This window comes from Gymnodraco acuticeps, unplaced genomic scaffold (assembly GCF_902827175.1).
Source record: "Gymnodraco acuticeps unplaced genomic scaffold, fGymAcu1.1, whole genome shotgun sequence".
NCBI classification, from domain to species: Eukaryota; Metazoa; Chordata; class Actinopteri; order Perciformes; family Bathydraconidae; genus Gymnodraco; species Gymnodraco acuticeps.
The window spans coordinates 315738-331631 of NW_022990928.1; the positions used below are offsets into that span (position 1 = coordinate 315738).

At 39.0% G+C, this 15894-nt stretch overlaps 1 protein-coding gene across 1 annotated transcript; it reads left to right on the forward strand.

The window, feature by feature from the left end:
- The first annotated feature begins 202 nt into the window (after positions 1 to 202).
- antxr1b (ANTXR cell adhesion molecule 1b) lies at positions 203 to 13181 on the forward strand. The gene is made up of 18 exons (XM_034234131.1): positions 203 to 507; positions 3095 to 3166; positions 3256 to 3327; positions 3443 to 3524; positions 3648 to 3681; positions 3911 to 3990; positions 4698 to 4766; positions 4854 to 4934; positions 5034 to 5094; positions 5315 to 5413; positions 6569 to 6638; positions 6727 to 6805; positions 7721 to 7816; positions 7912 to 7953; positions 8073 to 8165; positions 10312 to 10470; positions 11114 to 11194; positions 11858 to 13181. The coding sequence occupies exons 1-18, from the start codon at positions 353 to 355 to the stop codon at positions 12236 to 12238; spliced, it is 1806 nt and encodes a 601-aa protein (XP_034090022.1). The 5' UTR covers positions 203 to 352; the 3' UTR covers positions 12239 to 13181.
- The last annotated feature ends 2713 nt before the right edge of the window (positions 13182 to 15894 follow it).

A 15894-nucleotide genomic window follows, 5' to 3' on the forward strand; every position in this document is an offset into this window, starting at 1 on the left:
GTGTTGATTGCTGTTAATAGCAAGAACCAATGTCTGGTCAAAGCTGCTAAAAAACAAAAAGAAAACATTTTAAAACGTTTTTTATGTGAACTCATGGCAGCATGTGTTAAAAAGATTGAGCGTGGAGAGAGAGGGAGCTGAAGTCTTGAGTCCCAGTAGCTCCACTCCTACTCTGCCAGCACACATCTGCTGCTGAGGAGATGGGACGCTGATCCAGAGAGGACTTTAATGCATGTGCAGCATGGCTGACTGCATGAGTGTGGCGTGAGAGGGAGAGTGGACCAACATTTCCAATCGGAGACTGTTTACCTTCTTTTTGGCTGAGCTGGTGCCTTTTCTTTAACCCGGGGTGATGTCCCAGTGCTGGTGCAGGCAGGTCCTGCTCGGTGTGGAACTGGGCATGCTGGTGGTGGTCCTGGTGGTCAGCAGCGCAGGGCAGAGCCAAGGCAGGAGGGAGGCCGGCTCGTCCTGCTACGGAGGGTTTGACCTCTACTTTGTTTTGGACAAGTGAGTGCTACTTTATTAAACTTGTAATGATCGGTGCATGACTCATCTGAGATTGTTCTGAAGACACAGGTGCAAACACGAGGCATTCATGGGCTACTTGCATGATAAATAGGAGCTATTGTAGTATAGTAAGAAGATTTGAAATGACAAGCAGCTTTAAGTCAAGTGAAAATACGACTGGTTTTGTGCTGGGGACAGACATAAAGAATAATGTGTGTGACTTGGAGTGCCAAAACAAAGCTCAGTTCTGTCAACACAGCTGGCACATGTGGATGTTTTTTGTGAAATGTCCCCTTTCGGAAAACAAGTTTACTAAAGGTTAAATAAAAAGGCAGAAGAGTGAAACACTCCAGATCTGAGGATTTCTTGTGGTAAAGGATGTTTAGGGCATCACCTCCAGCAGCTCCAATTTGCAACACATATTCTCATTGATGATCTGCAGATTGCTTTATTTATATATGGCTAATTTGATAGGGACATTCTTAAAATATATTGACTAAATATATAGACTAACTGATAACCACCAGATGCAAGTATCATAGTGTAAATGGCTTCTGGATCAATCGATTAGTAATTCGGTTTATAAAATGTCAGAGAAATTATAAAAAATGCGTCTCATCCTCCCAGAGTCTCAGGTGGCTCCATGGAAATGTCTTCCATTGTTCTTACAGTTAAAAACTTAAAGATAATCAGTTTAAAACTATAAAAAACAAAGAAAAGAAACACATCCTCACGTAAAATCAGAAAACGGTATAGGCACATTTGGCATAACACTCTATGTATATCTCATAACAAAGGAATAGATCTCTAGAACCCTGTGAGTGTTGACACGAGGGCTAGGTAACCCTTTCCATGAGGCTGAAGCCAGTGTGAAGCTCCTCAGCACAGCAGGTCATTTCCAGTCATGTGTCAGTGTGTTGATGTTTAGTTGCCAGGTCAAAGTAATGTCCTCCTGGATGGAAAATACAGTTTACAAAGTGCTGATGCTTTCACTTCAATAATAAAGTGCCCTGCAGGGAATCCTGATTCATTAGAAATATCAAAAACAATATAACAAATCAGACCCAGTGACAAATAAATACCCAATGAAATAAATGCAGGAGATAACACTATAAATCAGAAATCACTTTTTCCATTGGTACTTTCTGAAGTTCGGCCACGTTTCACTGACAGGACTCCACATTGAGTCCAGCTCTGCTTCAGTCTGCAGAACCCTTTCTCCATTAGAGCCAGATGTTCCAGAGATCCCACATTTTTGGCGGCACATCTGCACTGGGTCTCACATCACAGGATACATGAAAACATAGCAAAGAGGGAGAAGAAGAGAAGCAGCGCAGAATGAGAAGACGTTTTACATATGTGTCTCGTAATTCTCTTTAATGGCTGACTTCCGTTTAAAAGTGTCCTCTTCTTATTGTTACTTGAGTGCGCAACATATTTTAAAATCAGGACTTGACATTAAGTTCAGCTCATTTGAAAATGGACGTGGCACTTCTCATTGTTTGTTATGCAAATAAGCAGTGAAACCACATGGGGAAAAAGTGAAGCATCACACTTATAAGAAAATACAAACGTTTAAGTCTCACCGGCTTCTCTAAAAACATACTGCAGATGAGCTAATGCATACATTACCAACAACAAGTTAAAGATAAACACATATATTATAACAAAGCAGCTACAGCATAGTAAATCATTCAATTTCAAACTAAAAGGAACATTAAATGTGCAGCTCTTTTGCGCAACAATTCAGACAATGGATTATAATTTACTTAACCAAAAAATGCAAAACAATTAGCTGTAACTGCCTCTCAAATGTGAACATGTCCTGCTTTTCCTTGTCTTAAAAGATAGTAAACTAAATATATGTGGGCTTTTAACAGTAGCTCTGAGTAAACAAGCAAATAGAAGAAGAAGTTTTTCTATATTTTTTATCTCATAACAACTTATGACCAACTGCTCCCTCTACTACCACATGACTGAGAAATATAGAAACTATCAGAGATGGCAAAAGTACACACATCCTTTACTCAAGTAGAAGTACAGATACTCATGTTTAAAAATACTCTGGTAAAAGTAGAAGTACTGACTAAACTTCTTTACCCAAGTAAAAGTAAAGAAGTATGGGCTTCAACATGTTCTTAAGTAAAAAGTACCCATAACTAGCAGCTGTTTTGAAGAGTACCTGACCTCCCTTTATATTAATAGAACAATAATGTCATTGTTAGCTAATGAATGTTTCGATGCTGAACAACGGCAACATGACAACGTTTCCATTGGTCCCTCTTCTTTAGAGAAGACCAGGAAATGACGCAATGACTCTAAATAATAATGATCACGCCACCAAACACAGATTAAAACTAAACTAACAAACAAACCTGTTTTGAAAATGTAAGAAGTAAAAGTAAAAAGTTGTCAGAAAAATAAGTAGTGGAGTAAAGTACTGATACCAGAAAAATGTACTTAGGTACAATAACGAAGTATTTATACTCCACTACTTCCTACCTCTGCAAACTACATGGCTATATATTAAGGACTGCTACCTTTATGAATTTCTATAAGCAAGTTGTATTCTTTGACCCTTTCTCAGGTCTGGCAGTGTGCAACAACACTGGAATGAGATTTATTACTTTGTTGACCACCTGGCTCACAAGTTCATCAGGTAAGTCCAAGCAGAAACGTCAGATTTGAAAGAGAAACAATATATTATAAAACATGACAGTCGTCTCTTGCTGTTTTGTTTTCTTCTAGTCCTCAGCTGCGGATGTCTTTCATTGTGTTTTCAACAGAAGGAAGGACTCTCATGGCACTGACAGAAGACAGGTGCCTCATGCAAATGTCTTAAAGATTGAATGTATCTGTTGTATTTTCCTTTGCTTAGTTAAATGCAATTTGTGCTATCTCCTTGAATTTTAAATAACATATACTCAATGATCAGAGAGCAGATTCGGGCCGGGCTGGAGGAGCTCAACAATGTGCATCCTGGTGGAGACACCTTCATGGACAAAGGTTTTCAAAGAGTAAGACATCTGTTAAATAAATGAGAAGCAGATCCTGCTTGCCCAACAGGATGGCAACTAACTCGTTTTAAATGAGACCAATTTAAATATATTGCCACTGACGCCTCTAAACTTCTCTTTTAGGCCAGCGAGCAAATTTACTACGGGACCGGAGATGGTGAGTAAAAAACGTTCCTTTCCAAGCACTTAATCATGACTTCTAGTAGTAATAAGTATATTTGATCCATTCATCACAACTCAATTCAAACACGTGTTAGAATAATCAAAGATAACAACCGAATCACAGCTGCGCTTTCCATCAAATCAAAGTTATTTTATAATATTTGATGAGACGGATTTTGTGTCATTATTTAAACCGCCATTTCCTCTCTGTTTCTGGCTTTTAGGTTACCGGACAGCCAGTGTGATCATCGCCCTGACGGACGGTGAACTGAGGGAAAATCAGTTTGACCTCGCACAAAGAGAGGTGACATGAAAACCAGATAGGGATTCAAACTAAATGCAGGGTGTTAGCATTACTTAGACATTGCTTTAGTGCAGTTTAACAGTGAGTCAATGTTCAATAGAGAATGAATATATTTCAAAAAGACAGTAATAATATTGCAAATTGGGACTTTTTTTCCCATCATGTGATTATGCATCATATCACCTAGCTATATCTCTCCCCTATTCAAAAATGATGTAAAAATAGAAACTTGAAAGCATAAATAAACATTTGAACCTCATATGTCAGGAAAGCCTTTGCTGTATTATCCTGTGTGTAAAAACCAGGGTTGTTGCCCTTGTGGCCACATGACTCTGCAATGTCACAACAGATGTTTTCCAGCAGCTGTCAAAGGCATAACATAACTGAAGGAGGCGTTTCTACAAGTGGAAAAAACGTTAAAATTGCAGCCCATAAGGAGCAATGAAACCTGCACTTTCTGCCCGATTGACTGAGCCTTCATCTTTCTACTGAAGTTCATTTACTCAGATATAGTCTTCATTACACAGGGACAACAATCAATAATCTTTGAATCATTTGCTTTTGCAGTCCTTGGGCAGGCTATGCTACACCATGAAATACTCTATCACACTCAAATGATTCATAAACATGAATACCAACTCAGTCATCAAATAGAACTGCAAAATGACCTATCATTAAAAAAACCTACGTGTTGTTTAATGTCTCAGGCAGGCAGAGCTCGCCAGTTGGGTGCCACTGTGTACTGTGTCGGGGTTAAAGACTTCAATGAAACCCAGGTACATTAATCTGGTAACTAATAAAACCGTTTATTAATGTAGGAATTGAGCAATGCAAACTTATAATCATTGAATCGTCATTGACAGCTTTCAACGATAGCTGACAGTAAGGACCATGTGTTCCCGGTGAACGACGGATTTGAGGCGCTACACGGAGTCATCGACTCGGTAATTTTATGTCACAGAAATATGATTAAATACTTAATTGCTAAATTGAACCTACTGTACCTTGAGTTCCTCTTTTTGTGCAAATACTTCCCCTTTCAGATCCTGAAGAGGTCATGCATTGAGATCTTGGCTGTAGAGCCGTCCAGCATCTGTGCAGGAGGTACACACAAACATTTTATTAAAAATAATTCTGCATTATACAACTGATATTTAGATATAATTATTCAACTGAAAGAGACATACAAGCATATGATGTAGAGTTTATATCCCCAGGTTACATTTATGACTATAGGCCTTTCAAAATACACAATATAAAACCTTTTGGAAGGACAAATGACAGTACATAATTATAAAATATGGTCCCTTTAATCCCATTTCAGAATCTTTCGAAGTGGTAGTAAAAGGAAATGGTTTCCTTCACACCCGAGACGTACAGAAAGTACTCTGCAGCTTCCGCATCAATGACACCGTTACTTTGAGTAAGTATATGCACTGGATTCTTTTTTGTAGGATGTCTTTATTTGTCACTTTGAAATGCTTATTATATAATTAAGTGTAATGTGAAAGCAGTAACTCATAGTGGCAAACCTACATCACATTTTCCCATTAGTCTGCTGCACTCCCCTCAGCTCTAGAGAGCGTTTTAACGTCTTTCTTTTTTAGCTTTCAGCTCTTTGTTTCGGGTTTATGGCTCACAGTGCAACCTGTTCAGACCCAAACAACAGACAGACAAAGTTAGCGACTATCTGGTGAACATAGCAGAGCATTAAGCAGCTAAAAAGCCAAATACTTAGTTGGTGGAGACCAAAACCAAGTTAAACAGAGAGTGCAAATTGGATTTACTTCTATATGAATGCTAATGTTGCTGTGTCTGCTTGGTGTGTTAATAGACAAATACCAAACCACACATAGAAGTCCATCATTTAAAATATACAAGGCCATATTATGTCAAATGTGATAGTTTGATATGGAGACTGCAAACAAGAGGAAATGGTTAGTCTGTCAAAAGGCAACATAACTTTAGGAGAATTTAGACATGTGTAAGTAAACTTTCGCCTCATCCTCCGTTGTTCACATTACATTGTGAAGTGACTGACAAGACCACAACATTGGGTGTTTGAATACAATTTATATATATAGACAGCAGCAGTTTTAATCAGCAGCCATTTACAGCACTGTTCAAAGTCGGTGAGGGGTGAGCAGTTTTTAGTAGCTCTCAATGGCTGAAATCCCCGTCGGCCCTCCTCTTAAAAAAACCCATCAACACCATCTAGCCCTCCTTTGAATCAGCTGGTATAACGCTCAATGCTTCTCAGATGTCTGGAGGGGAATGTGGATCTCATCAGGCATGAAGCACTGTCTTTGCACACACTAGACACTCACTCAGCCAGGGTAAATAAACCGCAAACCGCCCTAATTTGATACTTTTTCCATAAGGGGAGGAAGTCCAGGAATTGAATAACAAAAAAAAAGTTTGAGGCTAGAATTTAGTTGAGTTTCATGACTGCTAGAGCAAAATCAAGCAAAAGTTCTCCTTTGCAGCTTTCACTACTTTCTCATTCACCAGTTATCATCTGTAATTAACCCTTGTATGTAAAGTTCATTACAGCATGATAACATTGTTTATTCCACAGTGAAAAGACCTTTGGTGGTGAAAGATACCTACCTTTTGTGCCCGGCTCCTGTACTGGAAAAAGAGGGAACGTAAGTTATTACTGTAAACGTTTACAGACTGTGTCGCATTGAATACATGATCATTGCTCCTCTTTTTTTCCCACTTCCATTTGTACAGATGTGCCACTCTCCACGTCAGCATGAATAATGGCCTGAGCTTCGTATCAAGCTCTGTCACAATTACTGCAGTCACATGTGTAAGTGCAATTCAAATAAAAGCTGAACTCACACAAAGCTTATAGATATATTCCAACTCCAGTCTTCACTTTGTTCTGACTCATACTATTCATATTGAAACATTGCATGATAAAACGTGGGTTAGGGTTAGAGTAAGGGTTCTAGTTGTTTCTTTCAGGGTTAGGGTTAGGGTTAGTTTAAAGAAACATCCTGTCATTATTAACTTGAGGCTCTTACTCCGTTTTATTTTACATTTGATTATAGTTATAGTTTTTGTAAGAACCGTAGCCCATGTTTAATTTGGAGGGAATTTATTGAGTTGTGGTAGTCCAGCAAATAAATAGTTACAGTTGTCTAGAATGGCTCGAGAGCAACCAAGCATGAGAGTATATCAATGAGATGTTTAGAAAAGATCAAGCCTCATGGGTGCTCTGCAAACCCTGGGAAACTAATGTTTGGCTTACTCAATCCGTGTGAGCTTTGGGTCCAAATAATAATAATTGTCTTAAACCACAGAGGAATATTTTATCCATTAGTTTATCAGACACATTCAAATAAACACATCTGGAGAGAATGGGTCAAAAGTGTAAAGATACAAAAGCTGTCCAACTTCTAATAAAGTAGTAGGATCAAAGTAAAAATTGTTCTTGTAAGATGCAGTGGAGTAAAAGTATAAAGCTGCAAAAGATACTTGAAGTACAGTAAAGTACAAGTACCTTGATTTATTTTACCGCCACTTTCATAAATGATTCTTTCTTCTAGTCTCAGTTGCAAACTTGTTAAAGTAGTTTCATTCAAACACAAGTACAACACATTATGTATTTCAGTATTTTAAAAGCAACATGTTGGTTAGAAAGTTGTGTACTGGTTTGATGCAGTATACAGTCAAATGATCTTACCCTGGTGATGTCCTGTCTCTTTTTCCTGCTCTATAGTCTGATGGGACCTTTGTTGCCATAGCGTTGCTCATCCTGCTGCTCCTGCTCATCGTCCTCCTGCTCTGGTGGTTCTGGCCTCTCTGCTGCACCGTGGTACGGCAGCCATCTTGGATTTTGTGGATGAACAACATAAACATTTGTGTTTATGTCAGGTTGCACCATTATATATTTATCTTTCATGTTTGCAGGTCATTCACGAGCCGCCTCCTCCAGTAATAGAGGACAGCTCTGTAAGTGCTTAATCCTTTTTCTCCCCTTTCTGCACCCTTTTTAATTTCATAACAGTAATTATTGCCTTGTTTGTCTCGCAAAGTCTAATGGTTTTGCTTCTTTGATTTATTTTTGAAAGGATGACGAGGATGGTTTTCCCAAGAAGAGGTGGCCCACAGTGGACGCCTCGTACTACGGAGGACGTGGAGTCGGAGGCATCAAAAGAATGGAGGTATAAGGAAACCCAGATACTAATATTGCAAAAATGTTGCAGCCTGTTGCAAAGCTGCTATAATCAGAAGAGATCTTTCTTACATTGAATCAACATCAAACCAGCAGATGATGCTTATAGATGCTGAATTAGTCAATTCTGCTCCTTTGCAAAATTAAATATGATTTTTTGTAAATATAAGAATGAAATCCACTGCATATCAGTCAGCTAGCTCCAGGTTCATAGAAGAAACATATGGCAGCCATGATTCTAGCTCCTGCTCACTTTGAAAAAAGATCAATCAATGACAGAGGCAATACAAAGTGGAACAGGAAAAGAGTAATTCCTTAAAAGAGATGAGTATGCAAGTCCATGCTGGAAGCGGCTGAGTCACTTTGTAGTTGTGATTCTTTGGAGAGCCAGTGAGAGTCAAGTTGAGGCCAAGATCTGGCCCGTAAACTGCAGAGACGACAGATTTACCAAATGCCAGGATGTGTACTCTTCTGGCGAGCTTGAATGATTTGTTCGTGGTTGTTACAGAAACAGGCAAGTTTCTTTGGTTTTCAGCAGGCTGCTCAGGAGAAGTAAAGGTGCCTATTAGAGGATTGGATTTTGCAACTTGAGATTGTAAAAGGCAAGAATGCTTTCAATTGTGTGTGGAAAGCATAGGTGGAAAGGAAGAAATCATAATGTCTGGAGATTTATAGTGAAATAGTAAGAGGCAGTCAGACATCTGAGCTACCTGATAGATTCTGAGGAATGATCAGAAAGTACATACGTCCCAAGGTCACGATATGTGTCTGTGTCTAGGAGAAAGGAGGTCACTCTCTTGGTGTGAAATGCTTTACAGACTGTCAGTGCAGCCTGAGGACTCTGAGCTGTGAACTTGAAGCGGCACCACTTCCAAACAGAGCTATGGAAAATATGCACAACCTCATTTAAGTGCTTTTTCTGCCAGGTTTAAACTTCCATGGCTTTTCTGTGGCAGCTGCAAGGGAGTACATCTGAATAATGATCTTCCAAGGTTGCTTTGACAGGACTGGTTTAAATCCTGGTGTGATGGATCTTTCTTCATCTTTACTTTGGCTTTTTTAGTTGTTCTCTGAGCATTCAGTTAATCATAAAAGAAACATAACAAATCTGCTTTTAGTGAAACATTCTTTACATGTGGGAAGGAAGATTATCGTTAGCATTGGTTCTTATGCTGAATATGTAGTTTTTAAGTTAGAACATAGGTCTAAAAGTAAATGCTGCTCTCTCAGGGGCATAGGAAAAAATCCCAAACTTTGGAACATAAACTGCAATGCAATAACATTTTGAGGCAAATGAGCCAACTTCTGAGGACTGGGTTGAATTAATCTTTATGTGGATGTGCAAGAAAGAGTCATTTTCATATGTAGAAATAAAGCAGCACGTTGTAGCAATAAGATTGAAATAATTTACAACAGTTGAAATCATTGCATGCACTGGCATAAAAATGGTCCAGATGCCTTTTTTCAGCTGATGTAAATAAAATGTTCTTATTATCTCAAAATATTCAATGTAACAAGACTAAGCTTCTCTAAGTCTAAGGTCTAAGCGCTGTGTTTAGGCACAGCTGTGTTTTGAGCTAAATGCTATAGTTATGCTAACATACTCAGAAAGACAATGCTAACATGCTTATTTTAGCTACAGTATTTAGCATGCTAACATTCACTATTTAGAGTAGACTAAATGCAAATGCAGCAAAGTACAGCTGAGGCTGATTGCATGTCATCATTAAAGGTAGGATATTCAGTCATACAACTAAGTGTGGGACACAAACATTTAACCAGTCCATGGCGCAAGAAGAAAGTTTAACAAACAACAACTATCCATCCAATAGTTGTTTGAGACACTTTTCCAGAAAACAAAAATGTCAAGCTCAGAGTAAAGGTCAGTAGATCTCTAAAGTGAGATGGACTTATTGTCTAGGAACAAAACAACATCTGAAAATGTCATGAAACAGTTTTTGAGATATGTCAGTTAAGACAAACGGTGGAGCTAACGTGGCTAAAACGTAGCCGCTCTATTATTCTGAAGCTAAACGAATACAATTATCGACTGTATTCCTACTTCAAACTCTACTCATTTAAACACTTATTTTGCTTGTCTTATTAGAGCACTGATAACTTTTGTTTGTATTCAGGTCCGATGGGGAGATAAAGGCTCGACTGAAGAAGGAGCTAAACTGGAAAAAGCAAAAAATGCTCGAGTTGTGATGCCAGAGGAGGAGTATGATCCACCGCAGCCTTACTACCACGTGCACAAATCAGTCCGCCCACAGAAGTGGTACTCTCCAATAAAGGTGCTTTGTTATTTAGTTTGAACTTTATTGTTTTATTAAATATACTTAAATTGACAAAACAAATCTTATCTTAGGTTGTTTTAGTTTTTTTGAGAGTTTTTATCCACAAAGCATGGTCTTGTCCAGTTTGCTCAGTTAGAGAACTGTTGGAAAATGTTTTCCATGTCATGGATCACATAACGTTAACATATGTAATATACTACAGTAAGTTCCAGATGTTTCGAAACATAAAGACCTCTTCCTGACAATGACGTCCATCCATCATAATCTAAAAGTATTAGTTTGAGTGTTCCTGGGGATAATGTGTGACCAGGAAATAGTTAATACAAATGTGTTCCCTAGCATATTAGTCAGCTGGATGGATGCTAATAAGAACCCGACCTGAACCGAGCTGACCCATTATTATGGAATCTGTTGCACGGCTGTTATTTCCAGCAAAAATACTTTCTTTGTTTATCTATGGCTCTACCATAAAGCTTACGCAAGAATCAAAAGAAAGACATCTGCAGCAAAAAGTGGAGCAGATGCCGCCTGGCAGAGAAAACAGACTAACGCTGCCTGCGGGACATGACACACATCAGAGGTCACTTGTATGATCTGCTGTTTAATATTTGTACTATCATCTGTGCTAATCTTTCTCCAGGGCAAACTGGACGCTTTGTATGTATTTCTGAGAAAAGGCTATGACAGAGTGTCTGTGATGAGACCTCATCCTGGAGACAAGGTGAGAGACACGCCAGAGACAAGAAGAAAGGAGAATATGCTACGATTCTTCCTCTCTTTAATGAAAAACAGCATCACTTCTGTTAAGACAAGAACGCATTAACTAAAAAGCAAAGCAATAAAAAGGATAGTTAACCAGATATTTCAGGTTTTTGGCAGGCAGACGTGTAAAGATTGGCCAGATCTCAAATTCATGACCTCTGGAAATGAGGAACAAAAGAAGTTTGGAGCGAAGGATCAAAGAGCAAAGTAAAAAAACGAGATGATGTTTCATCTGCATGACATTAAAGACGTATTCCATAGACTCAAAAGTCAAAGCTCCTTCAAACTGACTTCAAGCTAAACCCTCAGGAGGCATAGCGAGTAGACAAAGGAAAAAACAACCGCAGCATTGTTTCTGCAGGAAGACTTGTCTGGAGAAGTCATTTGGAGTAGGTCCTGCTCCACTCCCAGCTTCTGCTCGACTGGGCTGGCAGGAATACTATTTTCTTCCTTGACACTCAATAACAGAGGAATTTCCTCTTTCCGTTAGTTGAAAGCTGTACCCTTCCAAGCCTGCCAATGTGCCACAGCAGATTCAGATTTATGGAATATCTGCAGATTGTTGTCTTTTCTTTTCTTTCCACAATGACCTGAAATGACTTTGTATTTCTCTTCATTACAGGGCAAGTGCATCAACTTCACCCGGAGTAAACCCTACCCTGTTTCTCACTATCCCATCTACAACCACCCCTCCACGCCCGTCTACACTTTGCCCCACAGCTACCAGCGTCGTCCGTCAGAGGGCAGCCACACCTTCTTGCCCCCTTCGCCCACTTCAACGCTCCCCCCTCTGCCGTCCACTCCTCCCCCGGACTTTACCACCCTTCCTCCGTACACCCCTCCTCCCAACAGAGCCCTGCCTCCTTCTAACTTGAGCTCAGTCTCTGCACCCCCGTCCCCAACCGGCTCCCTACCGCCCCCTCCTCAGGGTCCCGCCCCGTGCAGAGCGCCTCCTCCCTCACGGCCTCCTCCACGCCCCAATCATGATGATGATGATGATTAAAAAACGAAATGTTGAGAAGGATCCTCTTCTCACTGTCAGTGACTTTTAAATGTTGCCTTTTCGAGGCTGCAGCTGATAATTGAACATCAGTTTTCCTCCACAAGCAGCTCATGCTTGATGTGCCAAGAACTATGACATGAATTTTTAAGTCTAGAAAGTAAATAGTGTAGCGAGCACATCTTTGGCTATTAAATGCTAATGGAGCTAAGCAATGTATTCATATCTTAAGAAACATTTCTTCCAAATATCAAATCTGACCAGCATTGCGATACGCTCTGGAGTTGTATAAACGGCACACATTTTACTCTTTGCTTGATGCAAATCTTTGTTCACTGTTGTGACGTTCGCGAAAGATCCGATTCTTTTGAACGATCCGATTCTTTTGAACGATCCGATTCTTTTGAACGATCCGATTCTTTTGAACGATCCGATTCTTTTGAACGGCTCTTTGGTACGAACGAAGGGAACCGAGTCCTACTTGGTGAGAGCCGTTCTTTTTATTGTTGGTTCACTGCCTGCAATAAACCCACTCGCCTTTAAAAGTAACTTGCTTTCCTGAATGCCAATTTTCCGTAGATGATGGCATAACGCATGCTGCTTGAGTAGTAGTTTGGCTGGCTGAGAGATGTAGCAAGTTATACATTTTCTGTGAGTAAAAGTAGATTTCTGGCAATACAGTCAATCATTATCCTGGTGATTATTTCTCGTTTGAACGGCTCTCGGAAAAGAACGGAGCCATAAGATCCAGCTCCCTTCAAAGAGCCGTAATTCCCATCAATACTTAATGCAGTGGAGATTAAAAAAAGAAGAGTATTAGCAGCAGGATATCCGGTGGCTCAGTAACTGTGTCATGTGTTTTAAACATGCAAGTTTGTTTGGCAAGTGCTGTTTTGGAAAATGTATATTTTGTAAATGAAAATCCATTAAATCACAATCACATGTATATCGATTTATGATTTCAATGGATTCACGGGATTTGTTAGGTTTAACCTTTTATTAGTATGTTTCAGATGTTCTGATGGATATATTGAATTCGTTTTTCAGTGTACACACAGCAGAACAGAAGGTGTCAATACTCATACACTTAGAGCAAGTAAACATCGTTTTTAAATACATAAAGATAAATGAATTCAATTTAAGTAACGTTTTTCTTAAAAGAGATTTTCGAAATTTCAGAAACACATTTGGGGCACTGTCCACATTCATTAAGGGACAAAGCACTGACTTTTCTTACCTGCTAAAGACCCCCAGGACAGCTGCATGCAAGCATATTCTGATCACCACAAGTTACTTTTGGAAAAACTGGAGGAATTTGCAGAGAAAAGCCCATCTGGGCTGCTCTGCTTTCCTGGCTGGCACTGCAGGAAATGAGCAAACAACTAGAAGGTGGATGGATTAACAGTAGGATGAATATCGTAAAATGATTCTGTTTATTTACAACAGTTTGGAAAAACACTTTCCATTTTGGGCAAATGTGCTTAGAGCTAGAAGAATGGAACTTGATATACAGAGTTTGAAATGTTGAAAACAAGCCAAGAGTCTTATTCCAATCATATCTAAAAAAAAGTACATCTCGATATATATTTTCCATGTGCTTTCCTAAGTTGTGTGCAGTCCAGTGAGCTCATGGAGGCGTGTCTGAGGAAACTGACAGAAACAAAAGCATTCAGATTTAAGAACAAAAACTATAATATGATGCCATCAAGATCAGGAGTATTTATAATAACACTATAAAACATCCTTCTGCACACAGTGAAGAGGCGGTTTAAACAAAAACATTAAATGATACCTTCCTATTTAAGAGCAGGTGAGTTCAGACCAATGGGGCCACTTAAAAGTGTTTTTGTCTGTTATAATACTTTTATTTCTGTTTTCAGGTTTCAGTTGTAACTATATGATCGACTGGGTAAGAACAAAAGTTATATTCCTAAAACCATCTCAATCATCGTAAACAAAACAATTGCATAGTATAGTATTCTCTAAAAAAAGATCAACACGTTTTAGATATAAGATCACAAATAATATATCTAGCTGCATGACTTGGATCATAGTTTTCTGCAGAGGGAATGACCAAATCCAGCTTACTTCTCGATCTACACACAAATATGTTTAACTTTAACTGAACTCGGCCAGTGGCACATCTTCTTTGGCGTACAAACAACAGCAATCACAGACATCACAGCTGATCAGCTCTACAGAGACATTATGAAGCGCAGCAGCTGGCACAGCATTGATTTCCAGACTTATCTATCTCCATTTACGTACACACATCCTGACATGTTTACTTTGATCAAATCAGCTCATGACCTGGCTCACTCTACCTGTTTCCATGTCCCCTCCTCCTTATTTCTTATTAAATCACATATTGTTTTGCGTATCCTTGAATAAAACCAAGCAGCTCATCTTTCACACTAACTCCATTAATCCCTTTTTCCTCGAGTAGATAAAGATTTAAGCTGTAACTCGCATGTTTTGGCTGGTTTATTAGGGGTCTGACACAAACATGCTTTGTGAAATAGCAACCCCACTTTGTATTTAATGTTTTTTCCATTTGACCTCAGCAGACTTATACTTTTTAGGAAAGTTTCTTCATTTCACGTCGTGCAGAAATGCTGAGGTAAAATGGAAAAAAACATTAAATACAAATGTGTTAGTTATTTCACAAGCCATTTTGATGTCAAACCCTTTGGCCTCACATTCAAAGATAAGCCTGCAAGGAGCAAAAACATCTTGCTTCATCTAAGACACAGAGGAAAAGGGATGTTTTCATCCTATTAAAGTATTCTCAAGTCTATCAACACCACAGAGAGATCACACAACATCTTTGAAACTATGTGGGTTCTGGCTGTTGTCTCTTTAAAAGAGAAACAGGTTTACCCTCTAAAATGAGTTGGCAAAAAGGCATGGGTAGAAACAGTACGATGCAAATATTGTTAATAACCTTTAATAAAGTACAGGTTTCATTTTTACTGACAACGTATGCAGTATTATATAGAAATACACAGATACCGTCAGCATGGCAAGGCACCTTAGTTTACAAAAACTCGTCCATCTGTAACAAAGAATAAGGCAAACTTAGAAGCATTATTTAAAATATGATAAACTTACTAAAACGTCTGCTTGGTAGAGATGGAGTTTTGTTTTCTTCTTGAGAATCCCTTCTGACCTGTCACCTCATGCTGTAAGACATCAGTGAATATCGAACTACAGACAGGATATGTTTCATTTCAAAAGTCCAACATTATGAGGCTAAAATTCGGAGAAACTGGAGTAGTTTGTTGGAAAAGGCAGCATCAACCTGCAAACATTATTAAGCAGTAATGCAGGTACAGTGGGGCAAAAAAGTATTTAGTCAGCCACCAATTGTGCAAGTTCTCCCACTTAAAAAGATGAGAGGCCTGTAATTTTCATCCTAGGTACACTTCAACTATGAGAGAAAGAATGGAGGGAAAGAATCCAGGAAATCACATTGTGGGATTTTTAATGAATGAATTGGTAAATTCCTCGGTAAAATAAGTATTTGGTCACCTACAAACAAACAACATTTCTGGCTCTCACAGACCTGTAACTTCTTCTTCAAGAGCCTCCTCTGTCCTCCACTTGTTAACTGTATTAATGGCACCTGTTTGAAGTCTGTATCAGTATAAAAGACACCT